Genomic DNA, 22,915 nt, shown 5'->3' on the forward strand with positions numbered 1-22,915 from the left:
TGCTGGGATTACAGGCATGAGCCACCACACCCAACCAGTCCTTATTTTATATTTCTACCTAACTCCCCTTTGCGCATTATTTCAGGGAACCTAAGAGGCTTCCTGGCCTTGTGACCTTTTCCTTGAATCTTATAATTCTTTCTACCGGCCGGGCGCGGTGGCTCAAGCCTGTAATCCCAGCGCTTTGGGAGGCTGAGACGGGTGGATCATGAGGTCAGGAGATCGAGACCATCCTGGCTAACACGGTGAAACCCCGTCTCTACTAAAAAATACGAAAAACTAGCCGGGCGAGGTGGCGGGCGCCTGTAGTCCCAGCTACTCGGAGCCTGAGGCAGGAGAATGGCATAAACCCGGGAGGCGGAGCTTGCAGTGAGCTGAGATCTGGCCACTGCACTCCAGCCCGGGCGACAGAGCGAGACTCCGTCTCAAAAAAAAAAAAAAAAAAAAATTCTTTCTACCTGTGTTACACGGCAGATTCTCAAATTGAGGCTAAAGGAAAGAAGGGTGGGGACAAAGCATACAGAATGTGTGTATCTGTTTTTATATGGGTGTTAGCTGTTTTTCCTCACTGCTTTTTAAGCTGAATCTTAGCTGGTTTTCTTGAACTTTGCCTTTAGGTGTAAAAATTCAACCAGACACTCTCTCCTTACTGTGGTCAGCTGATATCATAACCACTAAGGCTTAATGAGCTTAACTTGCACTTTGATCACTAGCAAAGGTCTTGAAGTTATTTCTCTTCCTGATTCATAATGGGTGTGTGTATGAATCACTCTCACATAATTCAGATATAAAAACCTATGAGGATGAGGGAGGGAGGAGAGAAAAAAAGGACTCCTTTATTTTCATCTGTACTTCCCAGATGGGCTGAATCCCTGATTATTTGACCCATCATTGTTATTAATATGGTTAATAAACTACCTGTTTATTGATTGAATTGTTCCTCCGATTTGAAATAGCCTGCAAATGGAGTTTGCCTAAATGACCTTCGACTTCCTAACCCTATAATTCATTCTGTCTTATTGTGATGGTATTGCTAGTGCGTGTGTGTGTATGTCTACACACACACACAAAAGGATGCCAGACAGGTTCTTCCAGTGTGATTTGATTCCTTATCCATGATACTGTGTATGAGTTAGCAGGTGATAAGGACACTAGTTTCCTCCCTCCATTACTGAGGCAGAGCTGCTTGCCATGAATGTGCCTCTTAAGTATTTCCCAACCCAATCTAACCATGAACTGAGTGATCCACTGGAAGGAAGCTGCCTGTCTCCAACTTCCTAGTACTCTGCAAAGAGAGGTAAAGGAACTATGGAAAATGAACTAGAACTAGAAATATGTTAACCTCAGGATTCTGACTGCCCCAGAGGATAACTGGGGATATGCTTTGCCTCTGACATCACTGGAGCCCAGTCTGGATCGTTTTCACACATAATTGAATTCATTCTCCACTCCTAGGTGTAAGGGTGTGAGACTTAAGGAGTATATGTTCTCCAGCCACAAGTGTTTATGCAAAGGGTAGATGTCCACTTGGCAAGAATGTCCTTTCCATTCCTTCAGCAAGCACTTGTACACTTTACTGTGTACCAGGCGTCTATAGCATGAAGATGAAAAGTCTTTTTTTGCCGGGTGTGGTGGCTCATACCTGTAATTCTAGCACTTTGGGAGGCAGAGGCAGGTGGACCAAAGGTCAGGAGTTCGAGACCAGCCTGACCAATATGGTGAAACCCTGTCTCTACTAAAAATATGGGCGCCTGTAATCCCAGCTACTCAGGAGGCTGAGGCAGGAGGGTTGCTTGAACCCGGGGGGGACAGAGGTTGCAGTGACCTGAGATTGCGCCACTGCACTCCAGCCTGGGTGACAGAGTGAGACTCTCATGTCAAAAAAAAAAAGTATTTGTTTTTTCCAATTTGGAGATGGGGTCTCGCTATGTTGCTCAGGCTGTCCTCAAACTAGGCTCAAGGGATCCTCCCACCTCAGCCTCCTGAGTAGCTGGAATTACAGATGCATGCCACTGTGCAAGGCTAAGACATGGTCTTTGACTCCAAGGAACTCATAGTTAGTGGACTTCAGGATAGCTACCAGGAGAAGGCTATGCAGGGTATTAAAAGGCTTTATGAGAATTAGCCAGGGAAGATGGAAGGTGAGTGACATTCCAGACACAGGAAACAGCAAAAACAAAGGCAAGAAGCAAGAAGCAAGAAACAGTATGATGTGTACCCATCACGTTGCTGGAGGCTCATTATTAGTGCAAAGGAAAAGCTTCAAGTAGATAACCTTTCAGTCCTGACATTCTGTGATTATTTGCCTGCTTCCACGGTGGTCATTTACACCTGTAGGCTTTTCTTGGACCACTGCTGTGTTTCCTGGTGTTTTCTTTCTTTTCCTTTTTCTTTTTTTTTTTTCTTGAGGCGGAGTCTTGCTGTCTCCCCCAGGCTGGAGTGCAGTGGCGTGGCCTGATCTTCGCTCACTGCAAGCTCCACCTTCTGGGTTCACACCATTCTCCTGCAGCAGCCTCCCGGGTAGCTGGAACTACAGGCGCCCGCCACCACCACGCCTGGCAAATGTTTGTATTTTAGTAGAGATGGGGTTTCACTGTGTTAGCCAGGATGGTCTTGATCTCCTGACCTCATGATCCACCCGCCTCGGCCTCCCAAAGTGTGGGGATTACAGGCGTGAGCCACCGCACCCAGCCGTTTCCTGGTGTTTTCATAGGCTCCAATATGCATGCTAAGTACTCATAACTGCCTCTGCTTTCTCATTGTAACCAAGGTAGGTTGTTTACCATAACCATCCCTTAAAGCTGGCTGAGGCAATTTTTAGATGCCCATGTTATAAAGATATGAACAGTGAAGGTTGCTTCCTGAGTTCTGTTGTTCTACTAAGACATCAGAAATACCATCTAGTCCTTTTAAAAGCTTCCATTGTGGCCAGGAGCAGTGGCTCGCGCCTGTAATCCCAGCACTGTGGGAGGCTGAGGTGGGCGGATCACGAGGTCAGAAGTTTGAGATCAACCTGGCTAACACAGTGAAACCCCCTCTACTAAAAATACAAAAATTAGCCAGGCGTGGTGGCGCGTGCCTGTAGTCCCGGCTACTCAGGAGGCTGAGGCAGGAGAATGGCTTGAACCCAGGAGGTGGAGCACTCCAGCATGAGTGACAGAATGAGATTCTGTCTCAGAAGAAGAAGGAAAAAAGCTTCCATTATGTGGTAACTTTCTCCATTCATGACAGCCCATTCTCTTCACTTTTGGAGTTTTCAGCTGCTAAAAAGCCTTCACAAAATGTACTCCACCATCTCTTCCTGTTTAGAATCTGAATCTGTCTAATCATCCCCCTATGATAACGTGGTCAAGAGTTTGATGTTCTGTCAGAGTTCAGAGTTAAAATTCTAGCTTTTCCACTTACTAGTTGTGTGACCTTGGGCAAGTTTTCTCAACTCCCCTCTACTGTAGTTCCTTCATTTGTAAAATGAAATAACACCAGCTTCGTGTGGGTGCTTGTGAAGATTAATAAGCTGATGTAGGTAAAATACTGAGCACAGTCCCTGGCATACACTTAAGCACTCAATATTGGCTCTCTTCATAAACTAGGTACCAATTAACTGATGATCGTAATATTGTTGCTTTCCTCTTTCTAGGCTTTATGGCTCTATTTTATTTGTTACTGAGGGGTAAAAGATAAATGTTTACCATCACCTAGAATTGGGTTCTGGCCTCTAAAGGAGCCTGAGGCTTAGATGAGTTATTGGCTTTGGAAGCTGGCCTCCAAATTACTACGCTAATTTATATTTTTCATTAAAAACTCAGCTTGCCTCTTCTATATAGCTGTCTTCCCTGGCCCTGAAACCCTAGTGTTTCGCCATAAAAGATTTTAAAATTAAGGGGTCATAATTCTCTCCCCACAATGTGTGGATTAATGGTAAGAAGGTGCACAGAACACAATATTCTTACGTTGAACGAAATAAAAGCAAAGATTTGGCTGTTTCTCATTTTTGAAGCACAAATCAAGAGATACTATGATGAAGCATAGTTTTTCTTTATATAGGTGTGTAGAACTTTATCAAAAAAATCACTAGTTCGGCCATCAGTAGATCTGGATCCTAGGCTTTTCGCTGTCACCAAGATGCTGTGACCTCTAACCTTGTATACAGGTTTGCTTTGTACCTTGCGAGGTTGAGCATTAGAGAGGTAAGTAAAGTGCCCAGCATCATACCTGGTGCACAGAACCCAAAACGGTAGGTATCATGTAGCAGTTCTGAAAATCTAGCCCATCAGGATGATGCAAATGGGTACGTTCGGCAGTGAGAAGGGGAACCACATCTTGACACATCCAGTCGAAGGAAGAGCGCGGAAGTAGAGTCGCGCGGCAGCAAAGACTACGCCTCCCACCATGCTTTGCGGCGGGGCCCGCCCGCCTTACCCAGAGTCGCCCTGCAGCGATCGCGCGTCTTTCCACCGAGACCCCGGATGTAGAGTCCCTCCCACCCGTTCAGTGGTCGTGGCCTCACAGTGACGCTAAGACTTGGGGCTCTCTCATTGGCTGTAACTCTTCTACTGGATTGGAAGCAAAAAAAGAGGCGGTGCACAAGGCGAACGGCGCTGTGACTACAGCCAATCAGAAGCGAGGCCGGGCTTTGGCGGGAGGTGGGAACACTGTGGCCATTCGAATTTGGCGCGAGCGCGGCTGGATTTTGCTGCTGCCGCCGTGTAGTTTGTTCAGGGGCTTGTGGTGGTGAGTCCCTGAGGCTGCGTGTGAGAGACGTGAGAAGGATCCTGCACTGAGGAGGTGGGAAGGAGAGGATTGCTCGAGGAGGCCTGGGGTTTGTGAGGCAGCGGAGTTGCGTGAAGGCTGCGGGTTCCGGCGAGGCCTGAGGTAAAGTGAAGGTAAAAGAGCTGAGCTCGCTGGCGGTCTGAGGTCAGGATCAGGGTAAGGGCAGGTGCCCTCGGGGTAGTTAAGCAGTTGTGCGTGGTGTGAAGGAGCTGAAAGTTGTAGGAAGGAAATATTCTGGGGTGCGTTGAGAGCTGCCTAGAATGAGGACTGAGTGCAGAGGCGGAGAGAACTGAGGGAAGACTTAACTGTAGTGTGAGGGCTTGGGAGAGAAGAGACTAAATGAGGCGGATGCTGGGCTGAACTGGTGATAAAGACACCCCGCGTGCCTGGAGAGAGGGAATTAGAAGTTCTGTATAAATCAATTCATGTAACTTTTTTTTTTTTTTTGGAGACGGAGTCTCGCTCTTGTCGCGCAGGCTGGAATGCAGTGGCGCAATCTCCGCTCACTGACTGCAACCTCCGCCTCCCGGGTTCAAGCGACACTCCTGCCTCAGCCTCTCGAATAGCTGATACTACAGGCGCCCGCCACCCCGCCCGGCTAATTTTTTTTTTTGAGACGGAGTCTCGCTCTGTCGCCCAGGCTGGAGTGCAGTGGCGCGATCTCGGCTCACTGCAAGCTCCGCCTCCCGGGCTCACGCCATTCTCCTGCCTCAGCCTCCCGAGTAGCTGGGACTACGGGCGCCCGCCACCACACCCGGCTAATTTTTTGCATTTTTAGTAGAGAAGGGGTTTCACCATGTTAGCCAGGATGGTCTCGATCTCCTGACCTCGTGATCCACCCGCCTCGGCCTCCCAAAGTGCTGGGATTACAGGCGTGAGCCACCGCGCCCAGCCGTAATTTTTGTATTTTTACTAGAGACGGGGTTTCACCATGTTGGCCAGGCTGGTCTCGAACTCCTGACCTCAGGTGATCCGCCGTCCTCGGCCTCCCAAAGTGCTGGGATTACAGGCGTGAGCCACCACGCCCGGCCTATTTCAGGTAACTTCTTATTGCATCACTCAATTGGTTAAGAACTTGGGCTCTGGCGCCAGAATGCCTGGGGTTACATACCTGTTTATCTGTGACTTTGGGCAACTGTTTATCTCGGTTTTCTCATGTGTAAAATAAAGGCTAATAGTAGTACCTACCTCTTTAAGATAGTTGTTAAACGAATTGGTACCTAAAGTGTTTATAACAGAGGCTTCCACGTAGTAGGTAGACAACAAATGTCAGCGGTTCTTGCATAGATTTGGATGTGAAGCAAAACTGAATGCTAAAATATTGTGATAACATAATTTACTTAGGAAATAAGTGTTAATCATCAGTATAAATTTATTTATTCTCTTCAGTTTCACATATTGACTAGTTGTCCTGTTATTTTTTTTTAATCTAGCTGTGCTGCCATCATGCCTCAAACCCGATCCCAGGCACAGGCTACAATCAGTTTTCCAAAAAAGAAGCTGTCTCGGGCATTGAACAAAACTAAAAACTCAAGTGATGCCAAACTAGAACCGACAAATGTTCAAGCTGTAACCTGTTCTCCTGGTGTAAAAGCCCTGCCTCTCAGCCCCAGGAAACGTCTGGGTAAACCATCCATTATATCACTTTTTCACTAGCAGCTCGTGACCTTTCTTTTCTCAGTAAGATGTGTATCCTTTGAAGGAGCTTTCTAAGTTCAGTTAAGACTTTTTTTTTTTTTTTTTTTTTTGAGACAGTCTCGCTCCATCTCCCATCCTGGAGTGCAATGGCGCCATCTCAGCTCACTGCAACCTCTGCCTCCCAGGTTCAAGTGATTCTCCTGCCTCAGCCTCCCAAGTAGCTGGGATTGCAGGCGCCCACCACCACGCCTGGCTAATTTTTTTTTTTAGTAGAGACGGGGTTTCACCATGTTGGCCAGTCTGGTCTCTGACCTCCTGATCTCAGGTGATCCACCTGCCTCAGCCTCCCAAAGTGCTGGGATTACAGGCGTGAACTACCGCTCCTGACCTAAGACTACTCTTCATTTTAGTTATTTTCAGAATGGTTGCTAAGTGCTTACCAAACTGTAGAGTTCAGCCACTTATACTGAGGTCACTTTCTGAACTATTTAATAGGTCTGATCTTCAATTCCTTAATGCTAAACTTAGTTCTGTCAGTGTTTTAAGTTACCTTGTAGTTACATGGTATTTTGAAACTTAACCTCAGTATTTGTGAAATTAAAAGAAACAAAAAGGTGACATGCTGGATATTTTCCATCCTTTAGAACAATGGTTGGTAATTCTTTCTTGTTTTGGAACATTTGTTTTTAAATGGGCGGGTGATTTGGTTGTTTCTGGAGACATGTTTGGTTGTTACAGCTGGGTGTTGCTACTGGCATAGTGGGTAGAGGCCAGGGATGCTGCTAAACATTACAATGCACAGGACAGCTCCTTGACAATGAAGAATTATTTGGTCCAAGATGTCAGTGGTGCCAACGTTGAGAAAACCTGTTTCAAAACAGCCTTACAATTTCATCCTGGTAAAACCCGTTTGGTTTCTACTAAATGCAGTAGTCCTCACTTATCTATGGGGGATACATTCCAAGACCCCCAGTGGATGCCTGCAATTGTGGATAGTACCAAACCCTGTGTATACTGTGTTTTTGATCGATAACCAAGTCAGCTACTAAGTGACTAGTGGGTGGATAGTATATACAGTGTGGATATGCTGGCTGAAGGGATGATTCATGTCTCTGGTAGGATGGTGTGGGATTTCATCATGGTACTAAACAGCATGCAATTTAAAACTTGTCAATTGTTTATTTCTGGAATTTTCCATTTAGTATTTTCAGACTGAGGGTAACTAGAACCGTGGATGAGGGCACTACTGTAGTAAGATCAGCGGTGCCATCTTGTGGCCAATATTTGCTGCTAAGTGAGAAGGCATTTTATGTTGGTGGTTCTAAGGTAGAAATTCACCTCTTTCTGGGAGAGGCAGAGGTCTTGCACATCCTTTTACTATCCAATGCTATGAGTGACTACATATTGATTTTATTATGTTTCAGGTGATGACAACCTATGCAACACTCCCCATTTACCTCCTTGCTCTCCACCAAAGCAAGGCAAGAAAGAGAATGGTCCCCCTCACTCACGTACACTTAAGGGACGAAGATTGGTATTTGACAATCAGCTGACAATTAAGTCTCCTAGCAAAAGAGAACAAGCCAAAGTTGACCAAAACAAAATACTTTCTTCAGTTAGAAAAAGTCAAGAGATCACAACAAATTCTGAGCAGAGATGCCTACTGGAGAAAGAATCTGCATGTGTGAGACTATTCAAGCAAGAAGGTTTGTTTTTCCATGGCAACTGTTAGTGCAGCCATTGTAACCAAGGCTGATGACTCCAAATGAAACCACCCAGTGGGTCTTCTCAGTCACCTTCTGTTGTGTCTAATTGACCTTTTATGTCTGGCACAGGTACTTGCTACCAGCAAGCAAAGCTGGTCCTGAACACAGCTGTCCCAGATCGGCTGCCTGCCAGGGAAAGGGAGATGGATGTCATCAGGAATTTCCTGAGGGAACACATCTGTGGGAAAAAAGCTGGAAGCCTTTACCTTTCTGGTGCTCCTGGAACTGGAAAAACTGCCTGCTTAAGCCGGATTCTGCAAGACCTCAAGGTACATTGAGAGTCTGAATTATGATGCTCTTGGTAAATGATACTTGGGTGTTTTGTTTTGTTTTGTTTTTGAAACAGGGTCTCACTCTGTTGTCCAAGCTGGAGTGCAATGGTGTGATCTCAGCTCTCTGCAGCCTTGACCTCTTGGGCTCAGGTGATCCTCCCACCTCGACCTCCTGGATAACTGGGACAACTGGCACTCACCACTACACCCAGCTAATTTTTTGTAGAGACAGGGTTTCACCATGTTGCCCAGACTTGTCCTGAACTCCTGAGCTCAAGCAATCTGCCTGCTTCAGCCTCCAAAGTGCTGGGATTACAGATGTAAGCCACTGTGCCTGGCCAGCACTTAATTTTTTTGTTTTTTTTTTGAGACGGAGTCTGACTCAGTCACCCAGGCTGGAGTGCTGTGGCCGGATCTCAGCTCACTGCAAGCTCCGCCTCCCGGGTTCACGCCATTCTCCTGCCTCAGCCTCCGGAGTAGCTGGGACTAAGGCGCCGCCACCTCGCCCGGCTAGTTTTTTGTAGTTTTTAGTAGAGACGGGGTTTCACCGTGTTAGCCAGGATGGTCTCGATCTCCTGACCTCGTGATCCGCCCGTCTCGGCCTCCCAAAGTGCTGGGATTACAGGCTTGAGCCACCACGCCCGGCCAGCACTTATTTTTTAAGAGTTAAGAAAGAGGGCTAGGCACAGTGGCTCACACCTATAATCCCAGCACTTTGGGAGGCCGAGGTGGGCGGATCACCTGAGTTCAGGAGTTCGAGACCACCCTGGTCAACATGGTGAAGCCCTGTCTCTACCAATAATACAAAAAAAAATTAGCCGGGTATGATCGCAGGTGCCTATAATCCCAGCTACTTGGGAGGCTGAGGCAGGAGGATCACTTGAACTTGGGAAGCAGAGGTTGCAGTGAACTGAGATTGCACCACTGTACTCCAGGCTGGGTGACACAGCAAGACTCCATTTCAAAAGAAAAAGGAAAAAAAAGAGTTAAGAAAGAGTAGGCCTGGTATGGTGGCTCACGCCTGTAATTCCAACACTTTGGGAGGCTGAGGTGGGTGGATCACCTGAGGTCAGGAGTTCAAGACCAGCCTGACCAACGGGGCAAAACCCCATCTCTACTAAAAATACAAAAATTAGCTGGGTGTGGTGGTACATCCCTGTAATCCCAGCTACTTGGGAGACTGAGGCAGGAGAATCACTTGAACCTGGGAGGCAGAGGTTGCAGTAAGTTGAGATTGTGCCATTGCATTTCAGCCTGGGCAACGGAGTGAGACTCTTTCCCCAAAAGAAAAGAAAAGAAAAAGAGTAGAAGTTTAGAAGATTGAAGGTTTCTTCAAAACAAGACATTTGTAATTTCATTGTTTAAGTCTTTCCAAATGAAAGTAGAGCTTCCTTTCGTGCTGTTAGCTCTTCAAAGACATTTTAGGCTCTATCAGATCTTTATTTTCTGAGGCCAAAATAACTACCATGTTTGCATTTTTTTTCCAGAAGGAACTGAAAGGCTTTACAACTATCATGCTGAATTGCATGTCCTTGAGGAATGCCCAGGCTGTATTCCCAGCTATTGCTCAGGAGATTTGTCAGGAAGAGGTATCCAAGCCAGCTGGGAAGGACATGATGAGGAAATTGGAAAAACATATGACTGCAGAGAAGGGCCCCATGATGTAAGTATTGTTCTGCTTCATGTTGCTCTGTGAAAATCTGCAAGGTCTGTTGCCCATAAAAAGTACATTTTGTATATTTGCTCTCTGAAGGATAGTTACATAAGCTTAAAGGGAAAGAAGAGAAGGAAGATACACCTAATTTTAAATTGGATTACTTGTAGATGATGTGGAGTATCCTTGTAGCAGTAATTAGAGATAGGATAGATTATGATCTTTAAACTGGTCTGAGCTTTAGGAAAGTGACCTGAAGTCAGCCTATGCCAAACATTAGAGGGTTAGGAAGGTGAATATGGATTCTAACTGTTTCTCTTTTTATAGTGTGTTGGTATTGGATGAGATGGATCAACTGGACAGCAAAGGCCAGGATGTATTGTACACACTATTTGAATGGCCATGGCTGAGCAATTCTCGCTTGGTGCTGATTGGTTAGTGCTCAATTGTTAATGTTACATGGTGGTTTTAAAGTATTTTTTAAAAATATATATTCAGCTTATTTATCAACTATTTTATCTGAAACCAGCTTTCTGCCTTGTCAAAATAAGAAAGTTAAATGACTAGGTACATCTTACCTAATTGATACATCTTATCAATTGGGATGGAGTAGGAGACAACTGGGAAGCAACATTAAGATGCTAGATTCTGTAAATGGAAATTTATTTAGCTTTCAGAGGATTTAGTTTTCCCTTCAGGATAATGTGACCAATGATCAATGTTGTTGATCTTCTCCTTAGGTATTGCTAATACCCTGGATCTCACAGATAGAATTCTGCCTAGGCTTCAAGCTAGAGAAAAATGTAAGCCACAGCTGTTGAACTTCCCACCTTATACCAGAAATCAGATAGTCGCTATTTTGCAAGATCGACTTACTCAGGTCAGTGCCAAGTATTTTGCCAAATTATGTGTTCCTTGGATCACCTGTGCTAGGAAAATTTAACAATAGTTTTAAAATATTTTTGCCTTGATTGCTTTATTAATGGAGCAAGAAGTTCCTATGGACCATAGTGAGAACATTTTTATGTGAATTTCTGCTTCATTCATTTACTGGGTGTCTCAGTGTTGAAATAAAATCAGGAGTTAGAGGAATTTTGAGATGGGGTTTTGCTCTTGTCGCCCAGGCTGGAATGCAATGGCACGATCTCGGCTCTCTACAACCTATGCCTCCCGGGTTCAAGCGATTCTTCTGCCTCAGCCTCCCGAGTAACTGGGATTACAGCACCCACCACCACGCCCAGCTAATTGTTATATTTTTAGTAGAGCTGGGGTTTCACCATGTTGGCCAGGCTGGTCTCAAACTCCTAACCTCAGGTGATATGCCTGTCTCGGCCTCCAAAGTGCTGGGATTACAGGTGTGAGCCACTGTACCCGGCCTCAAGTGCTTTCTTTAATGACTTTTAAAAAATAGGGCCTATGAAAAAACTTTTTCTGTTGAAAGTAACTAAATAGATTTTTTATTTTTGCTAATTTCAGTTCTGATTGCTTTTTTCCATTTATGAACTTCTACCACATTCGTACAAAATGCTTAAATGTGTGAAAACTCTCAAATATCTCCATTATTTATGAGAAGAAAAGGCATCTTTTTGACCCTAAAGAGTTGCCAGTCAAGTTTAGGGTTAAATATGAAAATATTTATGCTTGGGACCTAAATTACCAAGGGAGAATCTTATAGTTCAAACTGTCATATTCTATGTCTTGTCTTAAGGTATCTAGAGATCAGGTTCTGGACAATGCTGCAATTCAATTCTGTGCCCGCAAAGTCTCTGCTGTTTCAGGAGATGTTCGCAAAGCACTAGATGTTTGCAGGTGAGTTATGGCACTGTTGCCTCCTTTTATTAAAAAAAAAAAAGAAATGCTGTTAATTGTCTCATGTAACTCAAGTGAATGTGGCTTAAGAGGCTCTGTTCTGCTACTTTTTTACGCTCAGAAAGGAGGACTTGTTTCTCAGTGGGGAGCTCTGGATTTCCACCGTGTTAATGTCTGAAACATTATCAGTCCATTACCTACAGAGGGAGAAACAAATGAGATGTTGCTGGCACTCCCTGTGGTGATTATAGATTGGTTAATTACATTTGTATTAAAAAAGACTCCAGTTTACTTTTCCATTAGCTGGTCTCAAGCAGGTTTATTTATGGACCTGAACCATCTTTGCCTTTAGACTTTTTCCCTTCCTTTCCTTTTGTGAGCACCCCTTCTTCCCTCCAGTTGGTGGTCCCCCATAGTTGTACTCCAGACCTCTTTCTCCCTTCCCATTCCCCTGCCCCTCCTGCTGGGGAAAGCCTCTGTGCTGACTGATGAAATTTCTTCCTTCCCAGTAGGGACACTGGGTCCATTAAAATGATACTTGCTGTGCTGGCCTGCTGGTCCAACCTCCCCCTATTGCCATGCAGAAGACCCAGGTCTGGCTTATGGCTTCCTGTGGGCAAAGTACTTTGGAGAGAGCAGTGGGAGAGTAAGCTCTCCCTATTGCTAGATTGCATGATCCTGAATTTGAAAGTTTCCCCTAATCAGCAAACTACTTGGGTAAAGACTGCAACTATGAGCAATTGTCATGTAGGCTAGCGTGGTTTAGCCTACACATATCCTATGTATATATAACTGAAGATACCTCTTTTAGGTTTGGTGTGTATGGGTGGTGCTGGCTCCCTTTAGTTAGTCACCCACACTACATATCCTCTCTCCTACCCATGACATTTTCTCCTAATCCAAAATGTTATCATTGGCTTAATGTATGATGACCTACTTGGCATCTATTAGGAGGAAACCATTGAAGTTTCTCAAATCTGACGTCCATGAATTATTTCAAAGCAATTAAGTCCCCTTATCTGAGAAATAACCCAGTTTTGTTTGGGGGCTTTAAAATTATAAAACATCATAATTTTAAAGTTATACATAGGATATGTATAGGCTAAACCATGTTAGCCTACATGACTATTGTTCATAGTTGCAGTCTTTAAGCAATGGTCATTAATGTGCCTGCTTTTGAGGCTGGTGGTTTGGTATGGTGTTTGGTTTGGCTCAGACTAAATTAATTTTAGAAATTTTTTTTATAGGAGAGCTATTGAAATTGTAGAGTCAGATGTCAAAAGCCAGACTGTTCTCAAACCACTGTCTGAATGTAAGTAGTTTATCTTCTTCTTGTCTTCCTTTGTAACTGGAAGCTTAGCTTTTCTGAGGAAAGAGGTAGAAAGATGAAATGAACATAGTTAAATCCAAACTCACCCATTTTTATGTGTGTCTGTGTTTTTAGTCTGTTTCATCTACTTTATTTCAATCTTGCCTGCCAGTACTATAGTTCATGCATTACTGGAAATGAGTTCCCAGGGTATTGCGTAAATGGCTGGGACAGAGTAAGTTTTCTTTCCAAGCTCTAGAAATGAAACTTATAGACAATGAGGTTGGATCAGCTCTCTGGGTGCTTATGTTGCGTGGACTTTAGGTCTCAATATAGGTGAAAGCAAAGCCTGATAAATAAGGGAGAATTGGGTAAAAGAATTGTGAGGCCAGAGGCCCGGCGCAGTGGCTCAAGCCTGTAATCCCAGCACTTTGGGAGGCCGAGACGGGTGGATCACAAGGTCAGGAGATCGAGACCATCCTGGCTAACTTGGTGAAACCCCGTCTCTACTAAAAAAATACAAAAAACTAGCCTGGCGAGGTGGCGGGCGCCTATAGTCCCAGCTACCTGAGAAGCTGAGGCAAGAGCATGACGTAAACCCGGGAGGTGGAGCTTGCAGTGAGCTGAGATCCGGCCACTGCACTCCAGCCTAGGTGACAAAGCAAGACTCCGTCTCAAAAAAAAAAAAAAAACAAGAATTGTGAAGCCAGGTATGGTGGTTCACACCTGTAATCCCAGCACTTTGGGAGGCCGAGGCAGGAGGATCGCTTGAGCCCAGGATTGTGAGACCAGCCTAGGCAATATAGTGAGACCTTGTTTCTACAACAAAATTTTAAAATTTTTGCAGCCATTAGAAATTGAGTTCATATCCTTTTTAGGGACATGGATGAAGCTGGAAGCCATCATTCTCAGCAGAGTAACACAGGAACAGAAAACCAAATACCACATGTTCTCACTCATAAGTGGGAGTTGAACAATGAGAACACATGGACACAGGGAGGGGAACATCACACGCCGGAGCCTGTCAGGCTAAAGGGAGGGAGAGCATGCGGGACTTAAAACCTAGATGACGGGTTGATGAGTGCAGCAGGCCATCATGGCACATGTATACCTATGTAACAAACCTGCACATTCTGCACATGTATCCCAGAACTTAAAAAAAAAAAATTAGACAAGCATGGCGTGTGCCTGTAGTCCTAGCTACTTGGGAGGGTGAGGCAGGAGAATCACTTGAGCTGGAAAGGCAGAGGTTGCAGTGAGCTAAGATCGTGCCACTGCACTGCCAGCCTGGGCAACAAAGTGAGACGTCTCAAAAGAGTAATAATAAGAAAAATTATAAATTCAACTTGGAATAGATATCTCAAGCTTTTAAAGAAGTCTAGAGGGTAGAGGTAAAAATACCATACTGCTACAGTAAGCTACACGCTATCACAAATGACAAAACTAATTTTCTATTCCCTCAGCCTTGTTGTTTTTGTTGTGGCAAATGTAAAATGACCATGAACTACATATCTTACAGTATTTGATATCCAGTGTTAGTCTTTATAAACAGAATAGTAAGATTTGATTGTTTCTTTTTCACTCCTACACTGGCTGGGAGTTAGTAAAATTGTTTCTGGCATTATAGTTCTGCATGAAATTATTTCTTTTTTTCATCAATTTGCTAAAATAAAATAATTAAAACTATTTCAGAAGTAGCCAAAAATAGTGCTTAGGCTAATAGTAGGCAATATATACCAATGTATAGACTTAGATACTGGTTTCTTCTTCCATTTCAACTTTTCAGATTATTCCCTTTTCCTCCTTTTTCCCCACCAGTAACATTTAGGCTTGTCACTGGCCCCTGTGAGCACCACTAGCACAAACATAATTAAAAAAGGTAAAGAGGTTGTAAGTTCTATCTTTTGACTTCGGGTTTGTGTGGGATTGGCTTTTTTGTTTTTCTTTTTTTTCTTTTTGTGTGAGATAAGGTCTTGCTCTGTCTCCCAGGCTAGAGTCCATGTGCAGTTATGGCTGGTGCGATCATGGCCTACTGCAGCTGCAACCTCCCAGGCCCAAGCAGTCCTCTCACCTCAGCCTCCCCAGCTCCAGCTACTGCTAATTTTAAAATTTTTGTAGAGTCAATGGGTGGAGGAGTCTCCTTATGTTGCCCAGGCTGGTCTCAAACTCCTGGGATGAAGTGATTCTCTTGCCTTAGCCTACCACAGCTTTGGAATTACAGGCATGAGCCACCATACCAGGTTGAGATTGGCTTTTTTTTGTTTTTTTTGAGACGGAGTCTCTCTCTGCCGCCCAGGCTGGAGTGCAGTGGCCAGATCTCAGCTCACTGCAAGCTCCGCCTCCAGGGTTCATGCCATTCTCCTGCCTCAGCCTCCCGAGTAGCTGGGACTACAGGCGCCCGCCACCGCACCTGGCTAGTTTTTTGTATTTTTTAGTAGAGACGGGGTTTCACCATGTTAGCCAGGATGGTCTTGATCTCCTGACCTTGTGATCTGCCCGTCTCGGCCTCCCAAAGTGCTGGGATTACAGGCTTGAGCCACCGCGCCTGGCCGAGATTGGCTTTTAATGGCTCCAGAAAGCTACAGGGAGAATGACTTCAACTAAATATAAGAAGAAAATTTCTAATAACTAGAACTAACTGGGCTTCCTTGAAACATAGTGGGTTCTGCAGCGTTGAAGATATTCAGACAAAAGCTGGATAGATGCCACTTGTTGAGATTGTTTTAGAGAGGACTCGGCCATTGGGTAGGGAGTAAAAATAGACTTCTAAATTCCTTTCAGTTTTAAGATTCTCTTACTTGATCTGTGATCTCTGGTTTCTCCATTAGTCCTCTGCAGCATCCCTTTGTGGTAATGTAATATTATAGAAGTAAATTGTTGTGGGACAACTGCAAGTGATTTCAGGAAGTAACTTCAGGCAAAGGTTGTTACAGAGCACGTTTCTCTGTCTTGGAATTCATGCATCTACAAACGATGAGGCCATAGTCTTTTTTTTTTTTTTTTTTTTTAGACAGGGTCTTGCTCTGTCACCCAGGCTGGAGTGCAGTGGCGTGATCTTGGCTCACTGCAACCTCCTCCTCCCAGGCTCAAGCCATCCTCCCACTCCAGCCTCCTGAGTAGCTGGGACCACAAGCACGCACTACCACACCCCGCTGTTTTTTTGTATTTTTAATAGAGATGGGGTTTCACCTTGTTGCCCAGGCTGGTCATGAATTCCTGAGCTCAAGCCATTAGTTATTTTTCCTGATCCTCTCCCTCCACCCTCCTATAGGCCCCAGTGTGTGTTGTCCCCTCTGTGTGTCTACGTGTTCTCATCATTTAGCTCCCACTTAGAAGTGAGAACATGTGGTATGTGGTTTTCTGTTCCTGCAGTAGTTTGCTAAGGATATAGTCTTATGCAGCTTATTGGCAGTTTCCCAACCCCTGGCTTTTATTAAGATGATGATATCTGACCAGGCATGGTGGCTCACGCTCATAATCTCAGTGCTTTGGGAGGCCGAGGAGGGCAGATTGCTTGAGCTAAGGAGTTCAAGACCAGCCAGGGCAACATGATGAAACCCCATCTCTACAAAAAATACCAAAAAAAAAAGATGGTGCCATCTGCTAGCATATCTAGTGACATTTTCTCAAGTGTTGCTCTACTGCTGATCAGCTTGGGCAAGTGAACCAAACCTCAAAGGTCATTTGGGGAAGCCCTCTGAAGGACTGATATGGCAGTGACTTCACTCGCCACATTTAGCCACTCATTTGATCCAAAATGTTAGGTAATTTTCCAACTTTTTTTTTCCTTTTTTTTTTTTTTTGAGACAGAGTTTCACTCTTGCACCCAGGCTGGACTGCAGTGGCACGATATCGGCTCACTGCAACCTCTGCCTCCCGGGTTTAAGTGATTCTCCTGCCTCAGCCTCCCAAGTAGCTGGGATTACAGGTGCCCGCCACCACACCCAGCTAAGTTTTTGTATTTTTAGTAGAGACAGGGTTTCACTGTGTTGGGCAGGCTGGTCTCAAACTCCTGACCTCAGGTGATCTGCCCACCTTGGTCTCCCAAAGTGCTGGGATTACAGGCATGAGCCACTGCACCCAGTCTTTTTTTTTTTTTCCTTTCTTAATTACCAAGCACAGTCACCATCTTTGCTTCAAGGTTCTGTTATTCTATACCTCTGAGATACTAGGAACTAGCCCGGCGTGGTGGCATGCACCTGTAATCCTAGCTACACAGGAGGCTGAGGCAGGAGGATCACTTGAGCCCAGGAAACCAAGGCTGCAGTGAGCCATGCTAGTGCCACTGCACTCCAGCCTGAGCGACAGAGATCCTGTCCTCCCCAACAAAAAAAAAAAAACAATAGTTCTCTGGTCCTTTCATGAGGTGGGTTTTGTCCCTCTGGCATTAAATTACATTCCGTAAGACAAAATAGCTCACTATTTGGCCCAGAGAAAGGGTAACCCTACTTTTCAAGTCATCCCACATTATTTTGACATCTTTAAGATAATAGCGTTATCTCTCATCCTTTGGCCTCTGGTTAGAGAGAACCTCTGCTTTGTCACCATGTGACCGTACTTGAATTTCCTTTAGCTCAAACTTAGTATCATCTGTCTCATCGTGCATACACACACACAATATTTTAGAAATCGAATTAAGCTTGACTTATTTACTTTATAGGTAAATCACCTTCTGAGCCTCTGATTCCCAAGAGGGTTGGTCTTATTCACATATCCCAAGTCATGTCAGAAGTTGATGGTAATAGGATGACCTTGAGCCAAGGAGCACAAGATTCCTTCCCTCTTCAGCAGAAGATCTTGGTCTGCTCTTTGATGCTCTTGATCAGGAAGTTGAAAATCAAAGAGGTCACTCTGGGGAAGGTAAGTTGGGATGGAGCAGACAGAGCGGAGGTAGAGATCAGAATCTGCTTTGCAGAGCAGGTATTTTCCAAAAGGCCTATGATACTTCAGCTGATATGAATTTAAAATGGATTTTAACAGTAAGAATTAATACTGGTACTATATAAAAGGCACCTATTTCCCTTGGGTTGTGGTTGAGAGTTTACCATTAATCTTTTTCCCATACTCCCCTTCATTTCTGCATCTCTCTATGAAATACGTAAAGCCCCTTTCCTACATTACTGTATAGGTTTTCGGGAATATCTGCAGAAGCCTGTTCAAGGATTTTATTGAAAAGAGGAAGAAATAGGGTATTCAGATAAGTTTTTGCAAACTCAGACTCAGGTCTCTTAAATGATTAAAGGCTATAAGCAATGTAACTTTTAAGCAGCATTTGTTCTCCCTTGTTTCCTACCAGTTATATGAAGCCTACAGTAAAGTCTGTCGTAAACAGCAGGTGGCGGCTGTGGACCAGTCAGAGTGTTTGTCACTTTCAGGGCTCTTGGAAGCCAGGGGCATTTTAGGATTAAAGAGAAACAAGGAAACCCGTTTGACAAAGGTACAACTGCTTTTTTGTGACGGTATTTTTAATTGTTCTATTTTGTAGAGTGATGCTAAAGTAAAGGTTTATTGTTAAACGAGATGACCACAATTAGTTAAACCAGTCGATTTTTGTTAGGTAAGGTTTAAGGTGTGTAAAGATGGGAGTGTGATATGAATATTTTTTCAGGCCATTGGAAAAAAAAAAGTAGTAGAGACTTTTGTCTTTTGTGAGAAAAGTTTAATATAGTATAAGTTTGTGTAGTGACAACTTTGCTTTTGTGAATTTTCCAGTGTGAAAAATCCTTTTCTCTTCTTTACAGGTATTTTTCAAGATTGAAGAGAAGGAAATAGAGCATGCTCTGAAAGATAAAGCTCTAATTGGAAATATCTTAGCTACTGGATTGCCTTAAATTCATCTCTTACACCCCACCTGAAAGTATTCAGCTGGCATTTAGAGAGCTACAGTCTTCATTTTAGTGCTTTACACATTCGGGCCTGAAAACAAATATGACCTTTTTTACTTGAAGCCAGTGAATTTTAATCTATAGATTCTTTAATATTAGCACAGAATAATATCTTTGGGTCTTAACTATTTTTACCTATAAAAGTGACCAGGTAGACCCTTTTTAATTACATTCACTACTTCTACCACTTGTGTATATCTAGTCAATGTGCTTGCAAGTGTACAGATCTGTGTAGTGGAATGTGTGTATATTTACCTCTTTGCTTAAACATGAGTGGGTATTTTTTTGTTTGTTTCTTGTTTTTTGTTTTTGAGGCCGCATCTCACCCTGTTGCCCAGGCTAGAGTGCATTGGCGTGTTCTCTGCTCACTGCAGCATCCGCTTCCTGGGTTGAAGCGATTCTCTTGCCTCAGCCTCCTGAATAGCTGGGATTACAGGCGCCCACCACTGTGCCCAGCTAATTTTTGTATTTTTAGTAGAGACAGGGTTTTACCATGTTGGCCAGGCTGGTCTTGAACTCCTGACCCTCAAGTGATCCACCCACCTCAGCCTCCCAAAGTGCTGGGATTACAGGCGTGAGCCACCACGCCCAGCCATGAGTGTATTTTGTTAAGAACTTTGAGGTTAGGGTAAGAAGAATGAAAATGATCCAGAAAAATGCAAGCAAGTCCACATGGAGATTTGTAGGACACTGGTTAAAGAATTTCTTTCTTTTTGGAGTATGCTATGTTCATGGTGCAGATACTATGACATTATGGCATTTTAAAGACTCACTGAGTTTCTTGGGCACTCCCAAGGGCGTTGGGGTCATAAGGAGACTGTAACTCTACAGATTGTGAATATATTTATTTTCAAGTTGCATTCTTTGTCTTTTTAAGCAATCAGATTTCAAGAGAGCTCAAGCTTTCAGAAGTCAATGTGAAAATTCCTTCCTAGATTGTCCCACAGTCTTCGCTGCCCTTAGATGAAGCCACTTATTTCAAGATGCTTACTTTGGGGTTGGGTTTTCATCTAAACACATTTTTCCAGTCTTATTAGATAAATTAGTCCATATGGTTGGTTAATCAAGAGTCTTCTGGGTTTGGTTTGGTGGCATTAAATGGCAATTTGTGACTGAGACACCAGAGGGCACCATTATAACATTGACTGCTTTGAAAGGGGATGCTTGAGGCTGAGGTAGTTTTGAGGGAAAGGGGGAAGTTCTAGTTTGATTTGTTTGGGAGATTGCTGTACTTTTATAACTCAAGCAAATGCTTGAAATGTAAACCATGTGTGATATGAATGATCTGAGAGCCAGTGACCAAGTCTGCTTTTCCCAGAGCTCTCCTGCTGCCGCCTCTACCTTTCTGACATGGCCTTCCATTTGGGAACTTGATATGTGTACAAATGATCTGTTGGCCACTGTTTCATTCATCCTGACCACTGTATCCTTGTAATGTGATCTGAACTACAACAGGTGGTATGGGATAGAGGCAGGGAAAGCAGAGAGAGCCCTCTGAAATGAACACTACCCACTGGTGTGTGTAGCACAAGACAGTCTGTAGGCATGAGCCTGAATGTTGTTCTCACACTCCTTTACTAGAGCATTCATTCCCTCTGAAGGTAGTTTGAACATGGAAACACAGTTCTATACCTAGAAGTTTGGAAAGTGTCTGGGAGTATAAGGGTTAACAGTCATAATTGCAAAGATTGTCCAAAGACTGATGGAGAGCAGAGACTGAATGGGATTGAGAACAGATGCGAAGCTTGATTTAAATTACATTTTATTGGATGCTGCAGCCCTAAGAGACGTGACTGCTTTACAGTTTGTTTCCACACTGTGGGCAGCTGCTGTCTGTTCTGTGTCCACAATAGGATCCTGCCCAATAAGAAGCAGCCTCCCCACCTCGTGTTTGAGGCTTGGCGCCTTCGTCTTAACTGTAGGGCTTGAGTCAGGAACATGGCTTGACTCGCAGTGGGGTTGCTATGTATCCTCCCTGGCTTCCAGCCAAAATCACATTGGTAGATTCGAAGGGGCCAAATTTGTTTCCCCTCTATCTCCTTTCTCTCTCTTTCCCCTGGTTTTGGAAATAGGGTTTTCTGTCTACTGATTTGTTAGTTTCCTTTTCTTTACTTCTCCCCTCACTGTCAATTTCTAGGTCATTGCTGCTCTTAAGACTTTAGCAATTGGAACAGGGTTGGTTCTGTCAATGATGCGTGAAGCAGACTTAGTGTCCCTGCTTGGCTTCCGCTGCCCTTGTGGGAGCAAAAACTGATATATGTTTGTCAGTAAAGTCTTAAGTGTAATTCAGACTGCTGAGGAAGAAAGCCCTTTCCTTGCTGGCTTTTCTCACTGAAGCTGAGAGCTACAGGAAGGTGGTAGGAGTTTTAGTGGGATGGGATGGGATGGGATGGGATGGGCTTGTGGTTAGCAGTTTTTGCCACGATCATAGGCTGCTTCACTTAGAGCAGTGGCAAAGATGCTGACCCACATTCTTCCTTTTGAAGGTGATGAAGTGTCTGTCTATATCCTGGTTTATCTCTCACCCCCACCCCAAGGAAGCTGATTAAGCTTCCATAGAGTATTGGATATTGCCATGGAAAGAGCATAGACAAAATTGGTGTGTGTTTCAACCCCATACCTGCCACAGACATTTCTGGCTCAATGGAGACTTGCCTGTGGCTAGCTAACTCTGCAAGAATGTGTGAGGTCCAGGCTGGGCGTGGTGGCTCACGCCTGTAATCCCAATACTTTGGGAGGCCAAGGCAGGTGGATCATCTGAGGTCACGAGTTTGAGACCAGTCTGGCCAACATGGTGAAACCCTGTCTCTACTAAAATAAAGTAGCCAGGCATGGTGGCGTGTTCCTGTCATTCCAGCTACTGGAAGGCTGAGGCAGGAGAATGACTACAACCTGGGAGGCAGAGGTTGCAGTGACCCGAGATAGCACCATTGCACTCCAGCTTGGGCGACAGAGTGAGACTCAGAAAAAAAAAAAAAATGCCGGGTGCGGTGGCTCATGCCTGTAATCCCAGCACTTTGTGGGGCCAAGGTAGGCGGATCACTTGAGGGTCAGGAGTTCAAGACCAGCCTGGCCAACATGGTGAAACCCTGTCTCTACTAGAAGTACAAAAATTCACCTGGCGCCGTGGTACACACCTATAATCACAGCTACTTGGGAGACTGAGGCAGGAGAATTGCTTGAGCCTGGGAGGTGGAGATTGCAGTGAGATGAGATCATGCCACTGTACTCCAGCCTGGGTGACACAGTAAGACTGTCAAAAAATAATGTGTGAGGTCCAGTCTACCCAGAGATCAAAAAGTTGGCAGAGCCTTATTCTCTCTGAGCCCCCCGTTTGCATTCCTCCCTACCTTTACTAAGTGTCCCTTTGAATATACATCAGGCCAGGTGTGGTGGCTTATGCCTGTAACACCAACACTTTGGGAGGAGGCAGCAGCGGGAGGATTACTTGAAGTCAGGAGCTTGAGACCAGCTTGGGCCACATAGTGAGACCCCCCCTTACCCTTCTCTACCAAAAAAATCTTAAAAATTAGCTGGGCATGGTGGCATGCACCTGTAGTCCTAGCTACTCGGGAAGCTGAGGTGGGAGGATGCTTTGAGCCCAGGAGTTCAACTGGGCATGGGCTATGATCACACCACTGCATTACAGCCTGGGTGACAGAGTGAGACCTTGTCTCTAAAAGTAAAAGACAGAAAGCAGATACACCAATAAGAATGAGAAGTTGGGAATAAGATGTGACTTTGTGACTTCGGTTTTATATATATATATATATATTTTTTTTTTTTTTTTTCTTTTTTTGTAAGACTGAGTC

General features: G+C 44.4%; 1 protein-coding gene across 2 annotated transcripts; it reads left to right on the top strand.

The window, feature by feature from the left end:
- The first annotated feature begins 3,081 nt into the window (after positions 1 to 3,081).
- Positions 3,082 to 20,014, top strand: CDC6 (cell division cycle 6). Of its 2 annotated transcripts, none has more exons than XM_023204224.1 (12): positions 3,082 to 4,872; positions 6,204 to 6,394; positions 7,833 to 8,114; positions 8,244 to 8,443; positions 9,934 to 10,109; positions 10,428 to 10,534; positions 10,841 to 10,980; positions 11,809 to 11,909; positions 13,157 to 13,221; positions 17,879 to 18,078; positions 18,515 to 18,655; positions 18,960 to 20,014. In XM_023204224.1, exons 2-12 carry the CDS (start codon positions 6,217 to 6,219, stop codon positions 19,047 to 19,049), a joined length of 1,680 nt encoding a protein of 559 aa, XP_023059992.1. In that variant the 5' UTR covers positions 3,082 to 4,872; positions 6,204 to 6,216; the 3' UTR covers positions 19,050 to 20,014. The 2 variants fall into 2 exon arrangements, with proteins under 2 accessions (XP_023059992.1, XP_023059993.1); XM_023204225.1 differs by having other exon boundaries at positions 3,082 to 4,883; positions 18,960 to 19,388.
- The last annotated feature ends 2,901 nt before the right edge of the window (positions 20,015 to 22,915 follow it).

The sequence above is a fragment of the Piliocolobus tephrosceles genome, chromosome 16 (genome assembly GCF_002776525.5).
Source record: "Piliocolobus tephrosceles isolate RC106 chromosome 16, ASM277652v3, whole genome shotgun sequence".
Lineage (NCBI taxonomy): Eukaryota > Metazoa > Chordata > Mammalia > Primates > Cercopithecidae > Piliocolobus > Piliocolobus tephrosceles.

Bases quoted from the DNA above. Each gene is read 5' to 3' on its own strand.
- CDC6 (XM_023204224.1), top strand. From the start codon at position 6,217: ATGCCTCAAACCCGATCCCAGGCACAGGCTACAATCAGTTTTCCAAAA. The intron at 6,395-7,832 runs GTAAACCATCCA...ATTATGTTTCAG, and splicing joins CAGCCCCAGGAAACGTCTGG to GTGATGACAACCTATGCAAC. The intron at 8,115-8,243 runs GTTTGTTTTTCC...TGTCTGGCACAG, and splicing joins GAGACTATTCAAGCAAGAAG to GTACTTGCTACCAGCAAGCA.